The following is a 22,736-nucleotide window of genomic DNA, read 5'->3' on the forward strand; positions in this document are numbered from 1 at the left end:
GTACCTGTCATGGAAGACGGCCTTCTTGGTGGCCATTACATCGGCCAGGCGGGTCTCAGCTGAGAGCTCTCACAGTGGATCCACCCTACACCGTCTTCCATAAGGACAAAGTGCACCTGCGACCCCACCCGGCGTTCCTCCCTAAGGTTGTTTCTGCCTTCTATACCAACCAGGACATCTTCCTCCCCGTCTTCTTCCCGAAGCCACACTCTTCTCGGCGGGAACAGCAGCTGAACTCCTTATATGTACGTAGAGCGCTCGCTTTCTACATCGAGCGAACAAAGCCATTTCGGAAGTCCCCCCAGCTGTTTGTGGCGATCGCAGAATGGATGAGAGGTCAACCAATCTCCCCTCAGAGGATTTCCTCCTGGGTAACTGCATGCATTCGCGCAGGCTACGACTTAGCTCGTGTCCCCTCTAGCCACCTCACGGCACATTCCACGAGAGCTCAGGCGACGTCGGCAGCCTTCCTGGCGCACGTGCCTATCCAGGAGATATGCCGTGCAGCGACCTGGTCATCGGTCCACACATTCACCGCACACTATGCGCTAGTCAGTCAATCAAGAGATGATGCGGCCTTCGGCTTAGCAGTTTTAAATACCGCCACATCTCGCTCCGACCCCACCGCCTAGGTAAGGCTTGGGAATCACCTAACTGGAATGCATATGAGCAATCACTCGAAGAAGAAAAGACGGTTACTTACCTTTGTAACTGTTGTTCTTCGAGATGTGTTGCTCATATCCATTCCAAACCCACCCTCCTTCCCCACTGTCGGAGTAGCCGGCAAGAAGGAACTGAAGGGTGGCCGGGTCGGCTGGGATATATATTGGGCGCCATAGCGGCGCCACTCCAGGGGGTGCCCAGCCGAGCCGCCTGGGTTGCTAGGGTAAAAGTTTCTCCGACGAACGTGCACGCGGCACACACACACCTAACTGGAATGGATATGAGCAACACATCTCGAAGAACAACAGTTACAAAGGTAAGTAACCGTCTTTTCGTGTTATTTTTAAAGGTTCAAGTGTATTCTTTTATCTGCACCAGTCCATCCATCGCTAAGAACGGGACAAGCTGAGAAACTTCTGTGCATATTAGTTGTCCCCAGAAGACTGAACAAAGTTCTGTTTTCTCTTGGAGGGGACATTTTCTCTCCTCGCTGGTACTCAGGAGAATATCATTTTTCATAATTCTGATCTTGCTGCTTTAATGTTTTTTTATAAAAGACAGTCATACAAAATACAGACCAGCTGTTCTTCCCCCGCCTTTCACCACCCTTGGGTCAGTTTATGAAAGCTTAAAAAATATATAAAAAACAAAAATACCCCTCTATAAAAACAGTTTGACAGGTAACATTTTTCACCATATTGTGAGAGTATCAGAAGTATCGAGAGCAGAAGGCTATTGCTGCCAAGACTAATTTTCAAGAGCTGAGTAGTGCACTGACTGTTAAAGTCACTTCTCTCCATTCCCACACGTCCATCTTAACCAGTTAGTGCTCACGAGAGTTTGACGGGTCAAGTGCCAGAATATTGATTATTTAACTGGGACGAAGGCACTCTTGGATGGTAGCATGGTGCAATGCTCCCAGGGCCCTGTACTGAAAGTCAAGAGGTCTGGATTATCTTCTCAGCTCTTCCTTCATGATCTTTGGAAAGTCATTTAACCTGTTTGCACCTTAGTTTCTTGATTTATAGAATGATAATGTATCTACTCAATTTTGTAAAGCACTTTGGGATCTACCAATGAGAGAAAGTTGGAGTGAAAGGCCTGTTCTGATGATTCACCCTCCCAAAGGAAACCAGAGTGCCTCCAGAAACATCTCAGAGATAAACTTGTGTTCTGAGAGACCACTCTGACCATCCACTCTGTGGATGGATTGTCGGACTTCACAATCTTCTTCCACAATTGATATGGTGACCTCCCAGTTGTCTCCTTCCATCACTTTGTCCTCACATGTCACCTTGGTTTATTGATGATGAGCAACAGATGAAGTGAGAGGAGAGATAGCTGGAGTACCAGGTGTGGGGTGCCAGGTGCAGATGGTTGACAAAGGTTTCTTCAGATCCTACACCATGGGGCTACCAAAGGTATTTGAAGCAGGTGAGATCAACATACTCCTTTAGTATGTAAGAGAGTGAAGCTGGCAGAGTTCTCCATGAGGGCTCCTCAGTTTTGGAATTCAGTTCCTAACATCTCCTGCTGCTTTGTGTAAATGGGCCAGCTACCTCCTGAGCATCCATGTGTGGCCTGAGGTCATTCTGCAGGCACCGTACCACAGTTTCTCTGTTCTTCAGCTCAGGGCCCCGTAAATCAAACTATCAGAACAACCTGTTTTGGTGCAGCATGCCCTCCTTTGGGGCTAGATTTATTAACATTAAAGTCAGTTCCAAAATAAAGTTCTCAAAAAGCCCCATCAAGTCCATATTCTCAGTTTATTTCTCCCTTGGGGTCTCTCAGGCCTTCCTGCTGGAGCCTATTCACTCCTAGTGGACTTGTCTGTTCCTCCCTCTAAGCATCCCCCCCGTCCTGGAGCTTCCTACCGCTCTCTGTAGAAGAATCAGATCCTCCATACCATACCAGCTGGGCTAATTGTATGGGACTGACTGCTCCAGGCCCCTGACTCTTAAAGGTGCAGGTCATCCCATTACAGTTTGAAATAGTCCATTTTTTGTTTGTTTGTTTACTTATAGGTCATGCTGCAAACCCCATCTATTTGAAACAGACCTTTGGGTAATGTAGTGGTGTGGATTTTCAGGAATCTATAATGGTGAAAATTCCAGTTTTCTGCCTGGATTCATTTGAGAAGGAAAATTATTTGCATTTTTAATCGTGTCATATGTGCCCAGTTCCTGGAATTAAGTGTTCTTTCATGTTTCATACTTTGAAATAAATATAAACATCAGAGCAATCATTATTGCATCTAATTGGAAATGTGAGTCTCTGTTGGTGTAGACATGCGATAGCTACTGCAAAAAATGATTTTGTCTAATGCAAAAAATGCATGGGAGAGAGAATGGTAGATCATTGAACGCTTTCTGGTGAGCATAACAAAAACAGAGGTAAGAACTTTTAACCAGATCTAACATACAATGCTTTCCTGTAGTACCAGATTGCTGCATTGTATCATTGTACAAAGATGGAGGGCAACAACTGAAATTACTTTCTGTGTCACTGTAGTACTTCAGGACCATATTGTGATGGGCACGTTCATAGATACAGCCCCAAAAAGATTAATGTAAATGGGCAAGACAGAGAGAGAGAAGTATTAACCCCATTCCAGAGATGAGGAACCAGGTTATCCAAGGTCATATAAGAAGTCTGTAGTAGAGCTGGGTCTTCAAACTGGATCTGAGTTACAGTCAATACTTTAACCATAATGCCATCCTTCATCATCCATTGGAAAGAAATGGTCTGTAATGTAAAAGCAGCAAAGAGTCCTGTGGCACCTTACAGACTAACAGATGTATTGGAGCATGAGCTTTCGTGGGTGAAATACCACTTCGTCTAATGTGTGAACATTATGTACAAATGCTCATTAAAGCTGAAGGGCCTTTTTTCACTTGACTCCCCTTCTGTCCTAGGTTTCTCCAGCCATTTCCAACTTCAGATGAAAGCTGCTAACATAATGGTTGCTCTTAAAAGTTCACTGGCTTGGAAGATTCAACCATTTCTATTAAATTACCTATTTTAAAGACATGAAATGTTTCTGAAACTGATAGTCTTTTAATCCGGTGAATTTTTAAAGCAAGCATGCTCAAAAAGTTAATATAGAGACAAATTAATGCAAGTGATATCATCTGAGGCATTTCAGTACCAAGTTAGTTCTTCCAATGAAAAGAGTTTTTATGTCCTAGTCTCTCAAACAGCTACTGATCTCAAGCAAGGGACTCTGTTTGTATAGTCGATAATTTAAGAATAAAAATTCACAGCTAACTTTCCAGTTAAATCAGGGTTGAAATAGAATTGATGTCTACCACCAGTCTGCATCCACAGCCTAGTATATGACTGTAGACGCTAACATGCAAGTATTTTTCACCCTGTTTGATCCTTCACTGTATTACCTCCTGCCTACAGGGAAATTCATCCCAGTCCCATGACTTTGTAATTTTTTGAGCAATCATAGTCCATGGTAATCACATCTTACTGTTCGCAGCACTGATAGGAGCTCCAGATATGTGCTGGTCTGTTGGATTAAAGCTGCAGAAACATAAGGTCCCTGTAGAGAATTGGTATCTGCTAGGATGATATTGTTATAGCTATATATTTCTAGTTATGAAACCTATTGCTCATGGGACTAGTGTTAGGGGAAAATGTACCCTATAGATTATCTCAGTTTGGGAAGTAGTTTAGTGTAATCTATTTTTGCAATTTTATAAATGCTTAGGGTTTACTGGTCTATTCACAGGATTACTCAGCACCTCTTTAAAAGACAATCACATTTGCTATTTCCCAGCCTTCCCACACAGTTTAAAGTGAAATTGTGTATTTATCAGGAGCTTGGCCATTTGATTTTAAAATTCCTTTGGAACTCTGATGTGAATACCATCTGGTCCTAGGGACTTAAACTGATTAAACAGAATCATCCCAAACCACCCCTCTCTCTCTCTCTCTCTCTCTCTTTTTTTTTTTTTTGACACCCCAATCTCTGAAAGTATCATCGGAGTAGCCATGTTAGTCTGGATCTGTAAAAGCAGCAAAGTGTCCTGTGGCACCTTATAGTCTAACAGATGTATTAGCGCATGAGCTTTCGTGGGTGAATACCTGCTTCAACGGATGCATGTCACATCTGACGAAGTGGGTATTCACCATGAAAGCTCATGCTTCAGTACGTCTCTTAGTCTATAAGGTGCCACAGGACGCTTTGCTGCTTTTACAATCTCTGAAAGTGCATCATCCTTACCTACCTTCAACCCGTTCTCTTCCAGATATCTCCCCAACAATGTTGTAATGAAGACTGATGCAAAGAAAAAATTTAGCCTCTGCAGTGGACATATTCTCTTCAGAATGGCTTTACTCTGGGAGTTAGCAGATCTGCTGATTTCACACTTTTGATATATGTAATGTGTTGTTTTGTTTGTCTCTTTGGCTACTTCTCTTCACATGTTCTCAATTCCATTCTTCTCTTGGCTTCACTTAGGTGGGCTTTCCATTTTCTTAATACATTTTTGGGTCCCTCCTTCATGTTTCTTCCTTCTTTGTCTGCCTTTCTCGATCATTTGGCTAGATTGTGGCTAATTCCCTTACTGGCAGGTTTGCTGGCCCTCAGGGGTTTGCCACTGCGCTTCCCCCATGCTCTATTGCCCCATACATGAATGCTGTTTCAGGCTATGTGGATTTGATTTGGTTTCTGTTTGAAGGTATTTGGTTTTAAAAACACTGTATAGAGAGCTGAGTCTGAATCCTTCACTGTGGGAGATTTGAGATTGTGATACAAATTAGGTTTAATTCTAGATTAGCTTTAGATCTAATGGGTCTGGGCCTAATGCCCATTAGAATAGAAAGATGGTCATATTATTAAAGTACTGGACTGAGATTAAGAGATCTGGGTGGTATTCACAGCTTGGCCATAAGAATCTTCTAATTTTGGGTGAGTCAGATAAACGTCTTGTGCCTCAGTTTCCCCATTTGTAAAATAGGTATCGGTCTGTATAAAATATTTTGACATGTTTGAAAATCTCTCTGGAAGTGCAATGTTATCTTCAGGCCTGCACTTTTGAGTTATACAACACTCAGATGCTTTGTGATAGTTTCCCTACAGAAAGGTTAAATATTCCTTTTATTTTGTATGTCTTTGCCCTTTCCTTAGTGTCTTTCCATTTTCTCTTTTTAAAGTCTATTAGTCGCTGTGGAAACAATGTCACTGGTATAGGTGAGGCCTAAATTGCATTCCCAAGAGCAGTGTACAGGCAGTTAATATAATAGCATGAAATTCATATAATGCTTTGTGAATTAAAGGAGTTGGATGGATTTTTTTGATGACCTTGTCAAATCAGCTGTCACATTGCAGGGGGTGACGTTTGTCACAACCTGGCCCAGTCCCTATCTCCAAACAGGTGCCCATCTGTTATGAATGGATCCTACTTTCTTCTAAGTCATCTGGGCCTGGGTATTAACTGGTCACTGTTCCTAGCTCTGGGGGTCTCATGCACATTCCCAGGTGAGACCTCGTGTCTGACTTCTTCTTGGGCAGTAGGATCTTGCAGTCTGGCTGACATAAACCCCAGAGCTACAAGCCTTGCTGAATCCCCCATTGCTTCTGCATGTTCCCACAGTTCCACTTTTCTGTGGGCATGCTGAGCTTCTGATTAACCCCTTGAAGGACAACATGTTAGGCAAATAAGGAACACAGGCTTAGCAAAGTAATTTCCTAGACATAGGCACTATGGTCTAGATTTTGAAGGTATATAGGTGTTGCAGCACTTAGCATCTCATCACCCAACTTATTTGGGACCTTACATCTCATTTTCTAAAGAGTATGAATCCCATTGGCTGTTGATAGACTTCAGATTCTTAAGTCTATAAATTTCTGTTGAACATGAGATTTAGTCTCCCAAATCAGTTAGGCATCGAGGCACTGAGCACAGCAACACCTAAATACCTTTGAAAATCTGGGCGCTTATCAAAGCACACTAGATTTACTTATCTTTGAAAAACAAGTTCATGAACAGCACTCCTCCACTTAAGTTTGAACACATGCCTTCCACAAGTCCTGGGTTCTAGACAGCCCTTCCTACCTTCTCTTTCTCCTTAAACTGGTCTGTTTTTATTTAATGGTGGTCACCCCTCCTCCTCCTAACTCCAGAGAAACGCCTCATCCCCTGTTGGCTTCAGTGTAGCCCTTCAAAGCTGATAGCCTACCAGAAGAAAACCCATTGTTCTAGTAGGAGAGTCATTCAACACTGATGACCCTTGATTGCTCTGTCACAGCTTCTCAGACATGATCTTTCCACTAGGTGTCAAACTCCTACTATAAAATGGATGTTCTAATCCACTAAGGATGTTTGTAATACAACATGAAGGTCACACACCCAAACAAAGGTTTTATTATAAAGTAGGGCCCCTGGAATAAAATAGGATTCATAAAAACAAAATAGAGATCACAATTTGACACGGATATTTCCTCAATCTGTCAGCACTCCATTTAATAAGCATTTTAAGTCACTGATAAGATCACATAAACATTAATTAGAATCGCCAGCTCATAACAGTATCAGGCAGGCAATTTGTAGTGGTTACAAGTGCAGTTTATTTGCAAAGGTCACAACAAATACATTGCTCCTGCTCCAGGTGCTTGCTCTGATAAATAATGGCTTAATTCTTTAAGGTGAAATATTTTCAATATTTAGGTCCAGAATGATGTTAAGGTCTTGGTCCTCGTCCTATTTAAGGTAATGGGAAAAGCTCCTGTTGCCTTCAGTGGTGCAGGATTGAGGCCAAAATAATTAGTTCAACTAACATTCATTCAAGTTCCTTCAATCTTTAGAATTGGGTTTGACAGTCTTAAACAGTTTTCATCATTTTCTTGTGATGTTTTGGCACTTCTGCTTCTAGTCAGAACCTGAAAGGGCAGAAATACATGGAAACAAGAAAACATTGGACAACCCTTCAGAAAGGTTTGTGTTGTTCCAGGGCTGAGATGAAAGCGGATGGAGGAGAGCACTGTGGATTTCTTATTCTGATGCAGTTTGCTAATCCTTAGAGTATCTAAACTTGCTTTGAATGTATAGAGGAGATGGAGCTCTACTAATTTAACTGTTCTACCGGTAAATCTTTTTTCTAATCCTCAACCAAATCCCAAAGTAATTTACATAATGTTGCTATTATACTATGTGATACCCAGGAGTTTGGGGCTTAATATTTCATTTGTCTGGTAACTTGGGATGTAACTTGACTTGTAAGATGCCGTCGTCTTTTTTGGCATCAGAAAATAAATCTGTAAGATCGTCTTTTAATTATGGTGCATAGGGGAAAAATCAATATCAAGCAGTTTGTGATGCTCATATTGTTAATGAAAATCTAGCTACCCCTGGTTTAATTTTTGTTTTTTGAAAATAGATTTGTTGGAGATGTCCCTAATGTAAGCCACTAGCTTTTTGACACACACAAGTTTCTGCCTGGAGTTTGGAGAAAGGGCCAAAAACTAAGTTTGCAAACATTTGTTTGAATTTTAAACAAACTATGTGTCACACTCTTTTGTTTGCTTTTGGGGGATATCTACCATTCCAATTAGAATTGTGATGATAAGAGTTGCTCATTCTTCCAGGGAACAAATAGTGTGATTTCTGTGGTTGATTCCACTGAAGCAACACAGCTCAGACTTTGAATAGCAAGCCACAGAGTAAATAACATTCACCATAAATTTTGTTGAGTAACTTTGAATAATGGATTAATCGGAGTAAATTATCTTACGCTAACAAACCACAAATAGGGCTGGAATTTACTGAATTATTTAGTCATTAGATTATTTGTTCAGCTCTTTATTACTTATTTATGTATCACCATGTTAGTTCTGCTTGCTTTACAGACAAGGGCTTGGATGCGCAAAAGGAGTTAAACACCTAGAAAATTGCTGTACTTCACAAAGCCAAACTCAGGCACTGAGGCTCCTCTACAATGAATGGGGAGAGACAGGTGCTTTAGTCTGCAAATCACAAAAGCAAATATGCTAGGCAGGGAGCCCTCCTAGGCTAGCTAATGGGAGATGCTGACCAGAAGGGGAAGGTCCATGGACACCTGAGGGTCCACATACTATGTCTGTAAGATTTTCAAAGGGGTCTGCCCCTCCATTTGAAATTTTTAGGGTCCCCAAATGAAAAAAAAGGTTGAAAACCACTGATCTACACCATTTTAACAAGAAACCAGAAGGGAGGAGGAGGACCTCCCTCATAAATTTCAGCCCAGTTAGGGTGCCCATATGTGCTAAACGTTCTGAGGGACATCCTCCTTCTCCCTTCCTTCAGCTGTTTTGTGTGAACTCATCTGAGGGGCCCTACCCGGTAGCTGTGCCCAGAGGGCACCTATAGGATTGGGCCCCGCACATGACTTAGGTGGCCAGATGCCTGTCTTCCCCTGGTTTGTGAATCACTTTGTGGCGTAAGTGGAAGATAGGTATCTGGGTTCCTAGAGGGAGGCAGCAGCACACATATCCAGAGGCAAAAACATAAGCACTGAGGGAACTTGTACCCTGAAAAGCTGGTGTCAGCTGAGTCTAGGTGCCAGCAGAGTTCAGCAGGAGTTTTGTACATTACAGTGGTCCCCAAACTGGGCTTTAGGGTGTCTACGCAGCAATAAAACATTCATGGCTGGCCCATGTCAGCTCACTCAGGCTTGTGGGGCTATAGAAAATTACAGTGTTGATGTTTGGGCTCGGGCGGTGTGAACATACCCTTAGGTGCCTAAAACAGAGACTTAAGCACCTGACTCCTTTTGTGCATCCAGGCCCAGGTGTCTTGCTAGAGGGTTTTTAATCCAAGGCCCTGATGCTCTTCAGAATTTAAGCTCAGAGTAAATCCCCCTGGGCTAGGAAGGCTTGTCAATGGAGTTGGGTTTTTTTTCCCATCAAAACTTTCAGATGGTGAATGCAGGATCTCTTGTGAGTTTGGGTAACCTCCATGCCCCTACAATGAACCTTGTAAATTAAGGAATGGGGGACTCTGGTGCTTCCTAAGGTTCAATGGGATACTTCCACACTTGCAGGAATGTTCTGCACACCCCAATGTTTGTTCTCATTCCCCATCAATGCATATGTCTTGAGCTCCTCTGTGGTTTGCAGCCCAAGCATTCATTCCTTTAACTAATCACAGGAGGAAAGCTTATCATTCTAGTCAATTCAAAAGGGTTTTTAGAGTAACTCTTACAGAAATCTATTTCTAAGACTTAAAAAGCTCTGTGTCACTAACTTCTATAGGACTTCTTTCCTTATGAAAAAAGGTGTCTGCTGTGTCTGTCTCCTTAGCTTCGCAAGCAAAGAGAATTTCTGTGTCCTCTGGGCTGAGTGCAAACCAAATTAGAGGGGTGGAAAACAGACCAGATGTGATTAAAGAAATCGCTTAGAATCTTGCACATTTCAGTTCAGGTTTTCAAAACCACAAGACATACGGTATTCATGTGGCTTCCAATATGCCAGTGTTATGTATACAGAAATAGTACAAAAAAATGAGGCAGGCTGCCAGGCCCCTGTAGACTATTTGAGGACTAAATCAAAGGGTACTGGAGAGCCGTCTTGCTGACTTGCTCTCCTTTTTATCACAGAGGTAATCTGCACCCTTCTGGCTCCTGCCTCCTGGTGATGCTTCTCAGACTTCTTCCAGGCAGTCGTCAAGTCTCACGCAGACTTGGCTTTAGTGCCATCACTCATGAAGTTAAACATATTTTGCTCTGAAAGACCATGGCATCTGTTAATTCATTCTCTTAGTTTCTCTTTTAGCCCCACCATAGCTGTAATGTAGTTACATTGAACTTCAGCAGCATTCTATTTGTGTTACTATTAAACAAGCAAAGATCCTTCAGGCATTTAAATACATTTTCGATTGTATTTTTAAAGACACTGTCAACTAATTTGGTCTAAAAATGTATCCGATTTTAAAACTACAGCTTCTTGTTAAAATGGCCTTTTGAATTTCCTAAATACAGTGTTCACCGATAAAAGCATGGTCTTTGCCCACAGCTATACAGTGCCATTTGATTCACTGCATTTTCTCCTCTTAGAGTAGGAAATAACTGTGGGAACAGTGTTGAACTTTTCAAGTTACTGTATTTTATTTTAATAATCACTCTATGGTAAATTACTCAGGAGATGGGTTCTCTATTTTGAGATGAGTACATGGGATGGGCTAAGGTCAGGAGCTGTATTTTGTGAGGGTATTTCTAAATAGATAAAATTTATTTTTCTTTCATATTATGTGGCTCCTCGTTTTCCATAGAAGGGTAGGACTTTCTGCCTCCTGAAGTCTGTTATAGCACCCAGTTAGAAATAAATATATTAAGCCAAATTATGCTCAATTCCATGGAATTCAATCTCATATAAGGTATTGTCAGGTACATATTCGTGAGAAGTGCACCTGAGTAACAGAGCAGAGTTTGGACCAGCCTTTCTGCTGAACATGGTGTTAATGCTTAACTTGACTGGACTGTAACAATACAACACATTTCAAAAGCATCTTCTAATTTTTTGTTGCTTGCAGAACCTCCCACGCCCATTGCGCCCCCTGAACTGCTGGCTGTCGGCGCCACCTATTTGTGGATCAAACCCAACGCCAATTCTATCATCGGAGATGGGCCTATAATACTGAAGGAGGTGGAATACCGTACAACCACTGGAAACTGGGCAGAAACCCACATCGTAGACTCCCCAAATTACAAACTGTGGCACCTGGACCCTGATGTGGAGTATGAGATCAGGGTGCTCCTCACCCGCCCTGGTGAAGGGGGCACAGGGCCCCCTGGGCCTCCACTCACGACAAGAACAAAATGTGCAGGTAGGGGAATCTTATGCTTTATAAACAGCACTGTAGTTTTGGTTTAAATGTTTTGTGACTGATACCTGAACAAAGCTGCATTACAGTGCAAGCTGTATCTAACGCTACTCTTCTTTCTATGCGCCAATGAGTTACTGACCCAATAACAGCCAATACTCCCACCCCTCTTTTAATGTAGCTGTATTGTCTGGAGCACTCTTTTAATTCAGGATATGGATTGATTTTGGTATGTTTGTTTTCTTACATTCATTTTTCTGTTCAGGTGGCATGTTTTTAATAGGCATAGGCCGCTGTTTAGACATCTACAATGCATTCCCACTCACGGTATTAGTGGGAAACCCAAGAAGATAAGATGACAAGCCAATGATAATCTTTTAAACTAGTTCTCTGAGGGTCACATTGACCCTAAGACAAGCTCATTATCAATGTTTCCATCTCTTAAGTGCATAGTAAATACATACTTTTCCTCTTAAGTAACTTTTGCAGTGTCAGCCACAAACCAGAAAGCTTTCAGCACTTTGTACAAACTTCAGAAATATTTTTACAATATGTAATTCTGTGATTGTTTCAAAATGTCTTGTTTTGTTTTGGCTTTAATTTCCTTCCCAGACTTATTTTTTTCTTCAAAACAGTGCAAATCTTCACCCACTAATACCCATATGGCTAGTTTTGCTCTGCATGAAATTTTATGCACAGCTGAATTTATGAACCAAGGCTTTTGACTTACAGAATGAAATCAGTCTTTAAATTCATGGGGACTCCACCATAAAACTTCCTGGTGTGGACAAATCTGAGTGAACATACAATTAATTTAGTTGTTTATAGTTAGCAGCTAGACTTTATATTGCATATTATTGGAAAAATCTGACATTTCCTCTTATGGAATTGTGCTATAGTAAGATATGGACTGTCCAAATAATTGAAAAGCTTTCTCACCAACTACCCAGCCAGAAAGTCAGAATCTTTAGCCAGGTTCTTTGACTATTAACCTGGTGCTGAATGAACAATGTACAGTGTAGTATGTTATAATGATTTGTTGTAACTTTGCCTTAATAAAAAGTTCCAACAAATTAATAGCATTAATGGAAAGTGTTAGAAAGTATGGGATGGGTATGTTTTTGTCCTCCATTCAAGGAGGCTGAATAACTCCTCTTTTTACCTGTGGCAGCATTTAGTGCTATCTGAATGTTGCAGGACATTGTGCTTCCTGTTTGCATGGAGGAATTTTGAGGAAAGGGGGTGGAGGAGACCAGTTCTGTAATCCAGTTTTAACTTTCCTGGTGAAAGATGAGCCTGTTCTTAGTGTTCTGAATATGCTGTGTATTTGTCACTTGCAAAGGGAAATCAAGCTTGTTGCACAGCAGTGGAGTGGGTTAGGCATCCCACTGTAAGTTCCTTCCTTCCATACTGCTTTCTTCTCACGGTTTGGATCACATTTCTAGATGTGTCTTGCAATAGTTTAAACAAAGGAGAAAAGTTGATAGAGGATGTATCTCTCTTCCTTCCACTAGGGTAATATAGCAAGTAGACTTTAGTGAGCTCGTACAAAATATCTGATTCCAAATATCCATGTTGATGAAGTAAACCAACCAACCTGATGTCTGCAAGGGGGGTTAAAGTATTTTAAGCAGTAACTACATTTGGCCAAATGTTGTCCTATGATTGGATTAAGTCGATGCATTAGTATTCATCACATACTGCCACAGCATGAGAACCCCCGTCAACCCTCCTTCCCTCTCCGAATGGGGAAGAGTAGGGAGTTGAGTGCAACGTGAAGGAAAAGGGAAGCTTCCTAACCACATTCTGTTCTCTTTGAAATGGGCATGTAAAGCACTTGGCATCTAATGTTTTCTTGAGACAAATCAGCAGTGACATTCATGCAAACTGTGCAGATCTGGCACACAGGTGTTCGATGTTGCATGGTATCTGTCAGATAGGCAGATGGTTGGAGGGTTTCCCATAGTTGTTGCACACAGAGGAAAAGAACAAGGATACTGATGCCAGCACTCCAACACACTCAGTATTTCAGCAAGTGCCACTGTGCTCATCCTCTTGCCTTCCTGCAACTCTCTGAACACCAGAATCACTGTCAGATTCTCTAGCCTTCAGCACAAATCACAGTCTGATCGATTGTTTTGAGGGGCTAAGATGGAAACTAGTGTTGCACTGGTAATGATGAAGGTCAAAATTTGAGATTTGGGACCTGTAAACCCAGATTTCTGCCTACAGACACCTGTACACTCAGGAACTGCAACACTCCCAAGGAGGCATAATCCCTCAAGCTTCTGAGCCCCGTAGAGGGAGTGCACATACTACACACCAGTCCTTACAAGGTATAGCATGAGCCCCTGTGTCCAGCCAGCTCCACATGATGGCTAAGAGGGGAAAATGGACAACTCAATCCTGCTTTCTCACTGCTCCCTCTTGCAGTAGTTTATGCCTTCAAGGGGCTACTGAAGGAAACAGTCTCTGTAACTCTCCAGTGCAGGAACTGTGATTGTGCCATGGCAGGGCTTGGTTTGCCCTGTAATTTCCTGATTTGTATTTGCAAATAAAAACTTGCACAAATTAGGTGTCTTAAACAATGGGTGCAATCACACTTTTGCAGGAGCAACAAAAAACAGCATCTGCAAACTTGTGCATGTCATCTCTGTAAAGAACACTTGCTTTAAATTAAAGCTTACTTCACTGGAGGAGGAGGAAGGGGCACTAGTGCCACCCCTAAAGATCTCTTGTACTGTGCCCCAGATCACTGGGTTTTCCTTTACTTCATAAGGCATTGACTAACATCACAAATGATGATGTAGATAATCGGACCAATTTGGCTAACCCATGTCACTCTATTTTTTTTCCAGTTGTAATTTACTAATGAAATCTAACTGTGGAGAAGGTCACTGTGTTAATGTTAATTGTCATACAGAGGTTGTTGAGAGTGATAGTGATGACATTTATACTGTGTCAAAAGCAACAGGTTGGAGAGATTCTAATGATCTAAATGTTACCTCTAAGGAGGGAGGGAAGGTGCTTAGCCAATATCTGAAGATTTTATATAATATCCTCATAATGGCAACTCATATAATAGACTGGAGAATTTAAATCATTATCCCGATTTTTCATACTGGGTGGTACAACCTCTTCAAATATTTTATTACTAGGATAATTACATCAGACTTATACAGTAAGTCTTTCGAGACTGTTCTGGACAAAGAAGAAAGTGACACCATTTAACTCGTTTTTTTTTTAAAACTGGCTAATGAAAAAAATCAGTTTATGATGGAGCATCCTTTTAGTCATTTGTGTGTGTGTTTTCTGCTCCACTATTTGCAAGGCCATCCCAGCAATGGGAAAACAGCAAACGTTTACACATGTATGTGGCTTTGTTCATGTAAATAGCTTTGTTTTGTGGTCAGGTCCTAAATGACTATGACACAAATATCAAAACTGACTACAGAACTGGTTTCCAAGTGCACCATGTAAACTGAAAAATGATCACTAATATATTTGTTGCAGAAACCATAGGTGGTGGTTGTAAGTATAGTAGATCCACAACTTTCAGAAAGGTGACTCAGTTTGATGGTATCCTGTGAAATAATATCCAGTACCCTTTGATATAGGCATCTTCTCCAGAGATAGGGAAACTGGGCCACAAGATTTTCAGAGGGTAGCCGTCACAGTTGTTTCTGAGACTGTGGATGGTGGTGTATTCTGCACTGCTAAGATTATGGGGCAAGTGATGCTGCTTTTTCAGAATCTCAGCCCATGCACAGCTTGCTGAAGCCAACAGGAGCTGCAGGTGCTTATTGCCTTTGCTTTGGGCAATATCTTATAGCCTGATTTTCAGTGTCATGCTCAGAGTCAGCTTTAGAACTCAGGCTCCCAGTCTTGTTTCTGGACCACTGAATCACTCTTCCCTCCCTCTTCATGTGAAGCTATGAAATATAACCTTCAAAGTTACTATTGTCTAATTTTCTTTACCGCAGGTCTTGCATCCAACTGAAGTGTGACCAAGACTATCTTAGCACGAGTTTAGAAAGTTACTGCACCATAAGACAATTCTTATCAAAATCATCCATGATTTGTCACATTATTGATCAGAGTGAGGGAAAGCTGTTTTCATGGACTTCAGAAAGGTTTTTGATTAAATAAATCCCCTATGAAAAACTGATTATGCAATGTCCTGCTTTAAATAACCATAAAAGAATTTTATTGAAGTGGATAATATCTTATCTAAACTTTCCCAATCAGTATGTATCCATACAAAAAGGTTTAGTATACCACTGATACTGTGGCTGGTTTTCCGCAGGGCAGTCTTTTTAGGACGGCAGCTGCATTTGATAAGTCTAAATTATATTCAAAATAAATTAAGTCCCTGCATGGTTTTTTACTGACTCTTTACAGGCTGGAAAAAGCCATATGCCCCAAACTCATGGCAAGCACTATCTTGACAAGTGACTGATGGTGTTTTTTGGCCTGTTAGAAAGTGACAACAGGTGAAGTGGGGGCAGCTGAGTGAGCTCAGGCCTGGCAGCAGTAAGCTGTCAGCCAGAGGGAAGGGTTACTTAAGGAGCAGGGCTGGCTTTAGGAACTGCGGGGCCTGATTCGAATACCCGGCAGCGGTCTGGGTCTTTGGCGGCACTTCGGCAGCGAGGGTTACTTCACTTGCTCTGGACCCCCTGCTGCCGAAATGCTGCCGAAGACCTGGAGTGAGGTGAGGGACCTCCAGCTGCCGAAGTGCCGCCGAAGACTTGGGCCGCCACCAGGTATGTTAAAAAAAAAAGGAAAAAAATAAAAAGGCACCTAAGGCACGGGACCTGATTCCAGGGAATCAGCCTAAAGCTGGCCCCGTTAAGGAGAGTGGAGAGACGGGAGCTGAGCTGCCTCTATGTAGGAGCAGAGCCATAACACAGAGCTGCAATTAGAGGAGAACAAGCTGAGTGTCATTGATGTCAGCCACAAAAGCAATGGTTTAGGATCAAAGAACGGGATCAGGGATGAGCGTGCCTATGAAAGGTCTCAGTTGGATCATGTACATGTTAGTGCTCTGATCAGAGTTCTCTGAGCACTGGGTGTGCGCTTTTCAGCAATCCTTGGGTAGCTTGAAGTAGAGCTAGGTAAAGATTTCAAAGTTTTTGTTTCACGGGTTTCAAAAGAAGGTTTTTTGTTTGACTTTTTTCACCCAAATTTTGCAAACTGAAAATGTATGGTTTTAAGTTTCCCTGTTTTGCCACTGGAAAGGGGTAGGAAAGAAGAGATGCTCTTTTAGATTTTACTGAGGGGAAAGGGAAACTTATGCCTGTTTAGTTTTCCAGGCACAAGAGCTCTTACAGATGGAGTGGATTGTAAATTCAGATTAATATAAGAACAATGTTAGATTTATAAGACCAAATGAGATTCAGATGCTAAAATCAAGAGAGGGAAATAAAAAAAGCCCCAAGCCCCCAAATTAGTAAGGCCCTATCAAATTCATGGTCCATTTTGGTCAATTTCATGGTCATAGAGTTTTAAAAATAATAAATTTCATGATTTCAGATTTTTAAATCTGAAATTTCAAGGTGTTGTAATTGTAGGGGTCCTGACCCAAAAAGGAGTTGTGGGTGGGGTGCGGCACTGCTACCCTTACGTCTTCACTGCTGCTGGTGGCGGTGCTGCCTTCAGAGCTGGGCAGGTAGAGAGCAGTGGCTGCTGGTTGGGATCCCAGCTCTGAAGGCAGAGCTGCTGCCAGCAGCAGCACAGAACTAAGGATGGCATGGTATGGTATTGCCACTCTTACTTCTGTGCTGCTACCTGGAGACCTGGGGCCTCAGTAAGCATCTGCCACTCTCCAGCCACCCAGCTCTGAAGGCAGCAGCACAGAAGTAACAGTGGCATGGTATGGTATTGCCACTCTTACTTCTGCACTGCTGCTGGCAGGGCGCTGCCTTCAGAGCTGGGGACCCGGCCAACAGCTGCTGCCCTCTGGCCACCCAGCTCTGAAGGCAGCACAGAAATAGGAGTGGCAATACTGCAATCTCCCTGAAACTCCCTTTTGGAACAGGACCCCCATTTTGAGAAATGATGGTCTTCTCTGTGAATCTGTATAGGATAGGGTAAAAGTACACAAAAGACAGAGTTCATGGGAAGAAACCAGATTTCACAATCCGTGATGCATTTTTCATGGCCGTGAATTTGGTAGGGCCCTAAAAATGAGACACTACTGTAGTGATCTTTCACAGGGCCAGCCTGTGAAATGACATATCGGGGCTTTCAATTCTTTTGATAAGATAATTTAATAAAAGAAACACTAAAGGGGTCACATTCAACCTTTCTCTGTCTTCAGCAGATATGGAGACTGAGTGTAACCAGCTGGAGGATGTGAGTTAGCTCCTGGACAATGGAACAATGGCACAGATCAAGAGTTTAAGAAAATGGCAGTTAGTCTTGACCTATTATTGTTGAAATATTACTTCAAAAAATTGTCAAGTTGAAGCAACTGTTACAACTTCAACTGATCTATGCCTGCTGAAGTCTAGTGTGTGTGTATTATACACAGAGTGAAGGGGTGGGGGCGATACTTCACCTGTGTGTATGGACAGGTGGAATTTAACGGCGAAATAGAGTGAGGTTCAAAAGTTAGAAGTAGTGTCAATACTGCCCATGTCTCTGATTCTCAGAAATTGAGGCCAGAAGGGACCATCACATCATCTAGTCTGATCTCCTGTGTATCCCAGACCACCAACACCTGAAAACTAAACCCAGCAACTTATATTAGACCAATGTGTTACAGTCTTCAGAAGACTAAACTATTGTGATTCCACAGGCAGAGAATAGGAGGGACTGAGGTGCACCAATGCCTGTGGCCCCTGCAATGGCAGTGGATTGATTAAGCACTGGGAGACAGAATGCTTGGGGCCACCTCAGAGCCCTGGCCCTCCCATCCAGTGTCCCATCTCCAGCTATGGCCATCTCTGATGCTTCAGAAGTGTGTGGGGGCGGGGAAGCTCACCATAATACACTGGGGTGGGGTGCGAGGCGGGGAGTGTCACTTGTTGACCCTTGCAGAGTCACTTTGCTAACTTTTGATAGTTTGGAAGTACATTTTCGTATTTTATAAAAACATTTTTCTTTTCTGTGGTTACTGTCACACACAAGGAAAAATGACTGTAATGAACTCATGAAAATGGCTGTAGAGAGAACTATTAAGTGCACAAAAAAGGAGCAAACTGGGAAAACAATTATTTTTCTCTAATCTCTCTGTTACTCATTAGGCATGTGTTGTAACAATAACGGGTTTTAAAAGGGCTTCGGATAGGAGACTTATCTTTCAAGTGGATGGCGTCTCTTTAAAATTTAATGGAAAAAACATTTTATATGTAAAGTTGATGCTAAAATATAAGATTTAGGATCCCTATATTGATATAATTAATATTTGATTTTTCACACATGCACATAAAAGCCTGAAATATTTACTGTAAATAACCACTAGTCAAAAGAGATTATAAGTAGCATATTAAATGATTTTACATGGAACTCTCTGCAGCTGAGACATAAGTGTATTAGTCTAAAATCTCCTTTTAACATTATACTGTAATCAGAATTAATGGGACTACTTACTGTAGTTACCTGTTCCCCATCTTGCCTGCTCTCTCTCTCTCTATATATATACCCTTAAGAGTAGATAATTGTAAAATAGGTTCCTATTCAACAGAAACTGATTTTTTAACCGCATTTTTTTTAATGCATGCTAGTGAATGGAATTTATTACCTGGATTTCTTTTTCTTTCCGATTTGTTGATAAATGTTGGTGGGGGGGTGGGGGCGTTATGTCTTTAATTTACATAAGAACATCTTTTCTTTGTGCTCAGGCTTGCTGAAACACTTGAAATAAAAGACTGCGTAGTATAATGACAAAGAACTCTTCTTTGCAGGTATTATTTTGTCAGCAAGAGGCCCCCAGAGTGAGTGGGCATAGCAGGTGACTTGTTATGTATGGCAGGATGTTGTCTGAGCATTATTTGATGTCTTGGATTGTGCTAAGCCTGTGGGGATGGCAACCACTCTAGTGACTGTCCATTAACTTCAGCATTTTGTTGGTGCTTGAGACTCTGCTTTTGTTCCAGCCCAGTAGCCTCTGGCAAGTGAACTGGAGAGATAAGGCTAAGTAACAGGAATGCTATGCTCCTCATTTTGGGCTTTTATCCTCGAATTCTGTGTCTGGGAATTGACAGCTACACTCACCAAAGCGAGGGGCTTCAACCATAACATATCCTCGGGGCTTAGTCCCTTTAAATATCAGAGGATGATTTTCCCCATCAGTGACAAAATTGACCAAACAGGTAATAAATGTTTCCTGATCCTCTCATCTCCTCTTTGCCTTGTTACAAATGGGAAGCAGCGCGCATTTTATTACCAAGCAGGTGACATATCTTCTGGAAGTAAAGTGGCAGCTTTGATGATCAAATGTGCTATGTGCCCTGGAGCATGTTCTGATGGAATCTTGACAATGGTGCATTTGATCTGGTGCTCTCTTCTTCTCTCTTTCCCTCAATCTTTTCACCTCTCTCAGCTCATAAAATTCACATGTCCAAACTACCATGGAAAAATACAAGACCTTGCTGCAATTTATGGCCAGTTAAACTTTGCAGTTTAATAATCGATTTTGATTTTTAAAAAGATACTGCCAAATATCTGTCCAGTTCTCTGCAAGGGAACAAGTGTAGTCAGTTGCCACATCTAGCTGCATTTTGGGGGAAAAGCTGCCTCTTTCAGTAACTGTTGACTGTGAACTAGAATGATAGTGCTGTAAGTGTTTGCTGTAGACATCTGCTAGGTGCCAAGTGGAGAGATCTAGCGAAGAGAACAAATGGTGTATTATGTGCAACTGCGAACTCCAAGGAGAATGGAAAGGGAATGAACACAGAAGTTAATTTGCCAGTGGACTGGTTCAGTCACAGGAAGTGATGATGTATGGAACTGAATGAATTTGGGAGCAGAAAGGGACAAAAGTGAAAGATGGAAATGCAAGCTGAAAGTTCTGTGTAGGATCTGAGTGGCTCTGTTTGAGACCAGAACATGTTAAAGAGCCAACCCTGCAAGTTGACTCCCTTCAACTCAAGGGAAGTTGAGAGAGCACAGCACATCCTAGGATCAAGCCCTAATTGTGGTGCCATGGAAAGACCATATAATTTACTGTACTGAAACAGATCATTGCTCCACAAAGTCGGATGTTTGTTTCCAACACTGGTCAGTACCAGCTAACTCAAGAGTAAGGCATAGCATGACCAGAATGCCTCTCACCAATTGAGCAGTGAGATGCATATGGCAAGAAAATTTCTTTATCCTGACCCCAGCAGGAGATCAGCTCATGCCCTGAATCATGAGATTTGATCTCTTGTCTTAGCCTGCATAAATACAGTTATTTTTAATATTAGAATGAGGCTGTCATGATAGTGTTTTAGTCTGGGTTTTTTTAGAGGAATTTTGTTAATGGTGGATTTAAGTCCCCAAGAATTTTTCTACCAGGATAACCAGTCTCTAGTTTTCCTCACACACAGGGTTTGATTTTTATTTATTAGCATGAGATCTATTTATTTATTTTCCACATCAAGCTGCTTCTACTGATTTTGTTAAAATGTTTAATTATATGTAGCATGGTTTAAATTTAGCATTATGTTCTGAGCAGCAAACTGGTAAGTAATTAGCAGGACACCTTTCATGGAGGCACTGGTGGCTCTCACTGTGGAGATAAACAATGTGTTGCTAACTATTGGCTTTTGTGAACTCCTTTGGGAGAGGAGAACCTGCCTAGTCTCTGCTTTTATACTGTCTGGACAGAAGATGATTGTCCTTTTTTATCTTTCTTTACATTCCTTGGCTACTGGCTCCTGAGTGCTGTCTTCAATTTGCATTCCAGAAAGCTGAACGTATGGGTGCCCTTTTCTATGCCTATTCAAGGCTGTTAGCCCTGTATTCTTAGTGTGGGGAAAACTAGCTGGAATGTAGTATCTGAGGGCTTGTCTACATTACAAAGTTGCAGCGCTGGTGAGGGGGTTACAGCGCTGCAACTTAGGAGGTGTACACATCTGCAGGGCATCACCAGCGCTGCAACTCCCTGTTTGCAGCGCTGGCCGTACTCCCGTTTTGTCTCGGGTGTAGAGGATCCAGCGCTGGTGATCCAGCGCTGGTAATCAAGTGTAGACACTTACCAGCGCTTTTCTTAACCTCCGTGGAATAAGCAGGTATCCCAGCATATCTGAGGAAGCCTCTCTGGTAATCAAGCAGGTCTCCTTCCCCGGTTTGCTCTCGCGTTCCCCGAACCCCCGTGCAAGCAGGTCTCCTTCCCTGTGGTTTGCAGGGGGGTTCGGGGAACGCGAGAGCAAACCGCGGGGAAGCTGGTCTCCTTCCCCGGTTTGCTCTCACGTTCCCCGAACCCCCGAGCAAGCAGGTCTCCTTCCCTGCAGTTTGCTCTTGCGTTCCCCGAACCCCAGTGCAAGCAGGTCTCCTTCCCTGCGGTTTGCTCTCACGTTCCCCGAACCCCCGAGCAACCAGAGCTGCAAAATTGTAGATGTAGACATACCCTGAGGATGTGTGCCTTCCTTCCATACCTGCCCCAAGACTCTTTTGTGGTATTTCACAAGCTAGTAAAAATATCTTATATTACTGGCTCTAGATCCTCAGCTTGTGCAAATCAGCATCATTCCATTCACTTCCATGACGTTACACAGATTTACACCAGCTGAAGACTGGGCCCATGAACTATAACTCTTAAATCAGGAAGGTCTTTTTACCAAAGCCACAAATCTAAACCCTGCCAAAAATTTGAATCCATCTCTGGATTTAAGAAGGGCCTGATTCTCCTCTCCTTTCCTCTAGTTGTCATGCCATTGACTCCAAGGGAGTATGTTTACTCCTTGTTTATATGGATGCCAGTGATAAGAGAATCTGGCCCAAGTTTCTGCAATGGGCTCAACTCTAACTTGAAACTGTGACTTAATGGGGATTTTTTTTTCCTTTGCATATGTGACACTTCAGTTATATGTGTTGTTCCATGTGTAAACAGACAGGAATTCTAATTAGGGGTCTGATTTCCCTTTCTCGTTACATAGTGAAATATACATCATGATTGTTATCTGGAGTTTGTTGCACACATCCAGGTGGTAATCAGACAAACTCTTTGTGTTTGTGTCTCAGATTCAAACCCCCCTTTTTCTTTGGGAGTGGGGAGGGGGCATTGAACAGGTCATGGCATCAGTTTGAAGGCAGAATTTCTCACTTTGTATATGCAGT

The 22,736-nt window shown here is 42.2% G+C and overlaps 1 protein-coding gene across 6 annotated transcripts in view; it reads left to right on the forward strand.

Annotated features, from left to right (window-relative positions):
- PTPRT (protein tyrosine phosphatase receptor type T) overlaps positions 1 to 22,736 on the forward strand; it is a 739,839-nt gene that overhangs the window by 346,413 nt on the left and 370,690 nt on the right. For all 6 annotated transcript variants that reach the window (XM_030533365.1, XM_030533367.1, XM_030533369.1 and 3 more), the window contains exon 7: positions 11,181 to 11,474. In XM_030533365.1, the coding sequence (XP_030389225.1) occupies positions 11,181 to 11,474 (294 nt within the window). The remainder of the gene's footprint in view (positions 1 to 11,180; positions 11,475 to 22,736) is intronic.

The sequence above is a fragment of the Gopherus evgoodei genome, chromosome 14 (assembly GCF_007399415.2).
Source record: "Gopherus evgoodei ecotype Sinaloan lineage chromosome 14, rGopEvg1_v1.p, whole genome shotgun sequence".
Taxonomy (NCBI): Eukaryota; Metazoa; Chordata; order Testudines; family Testudinidae; genus Gopherus; species Gopherus evgoodei.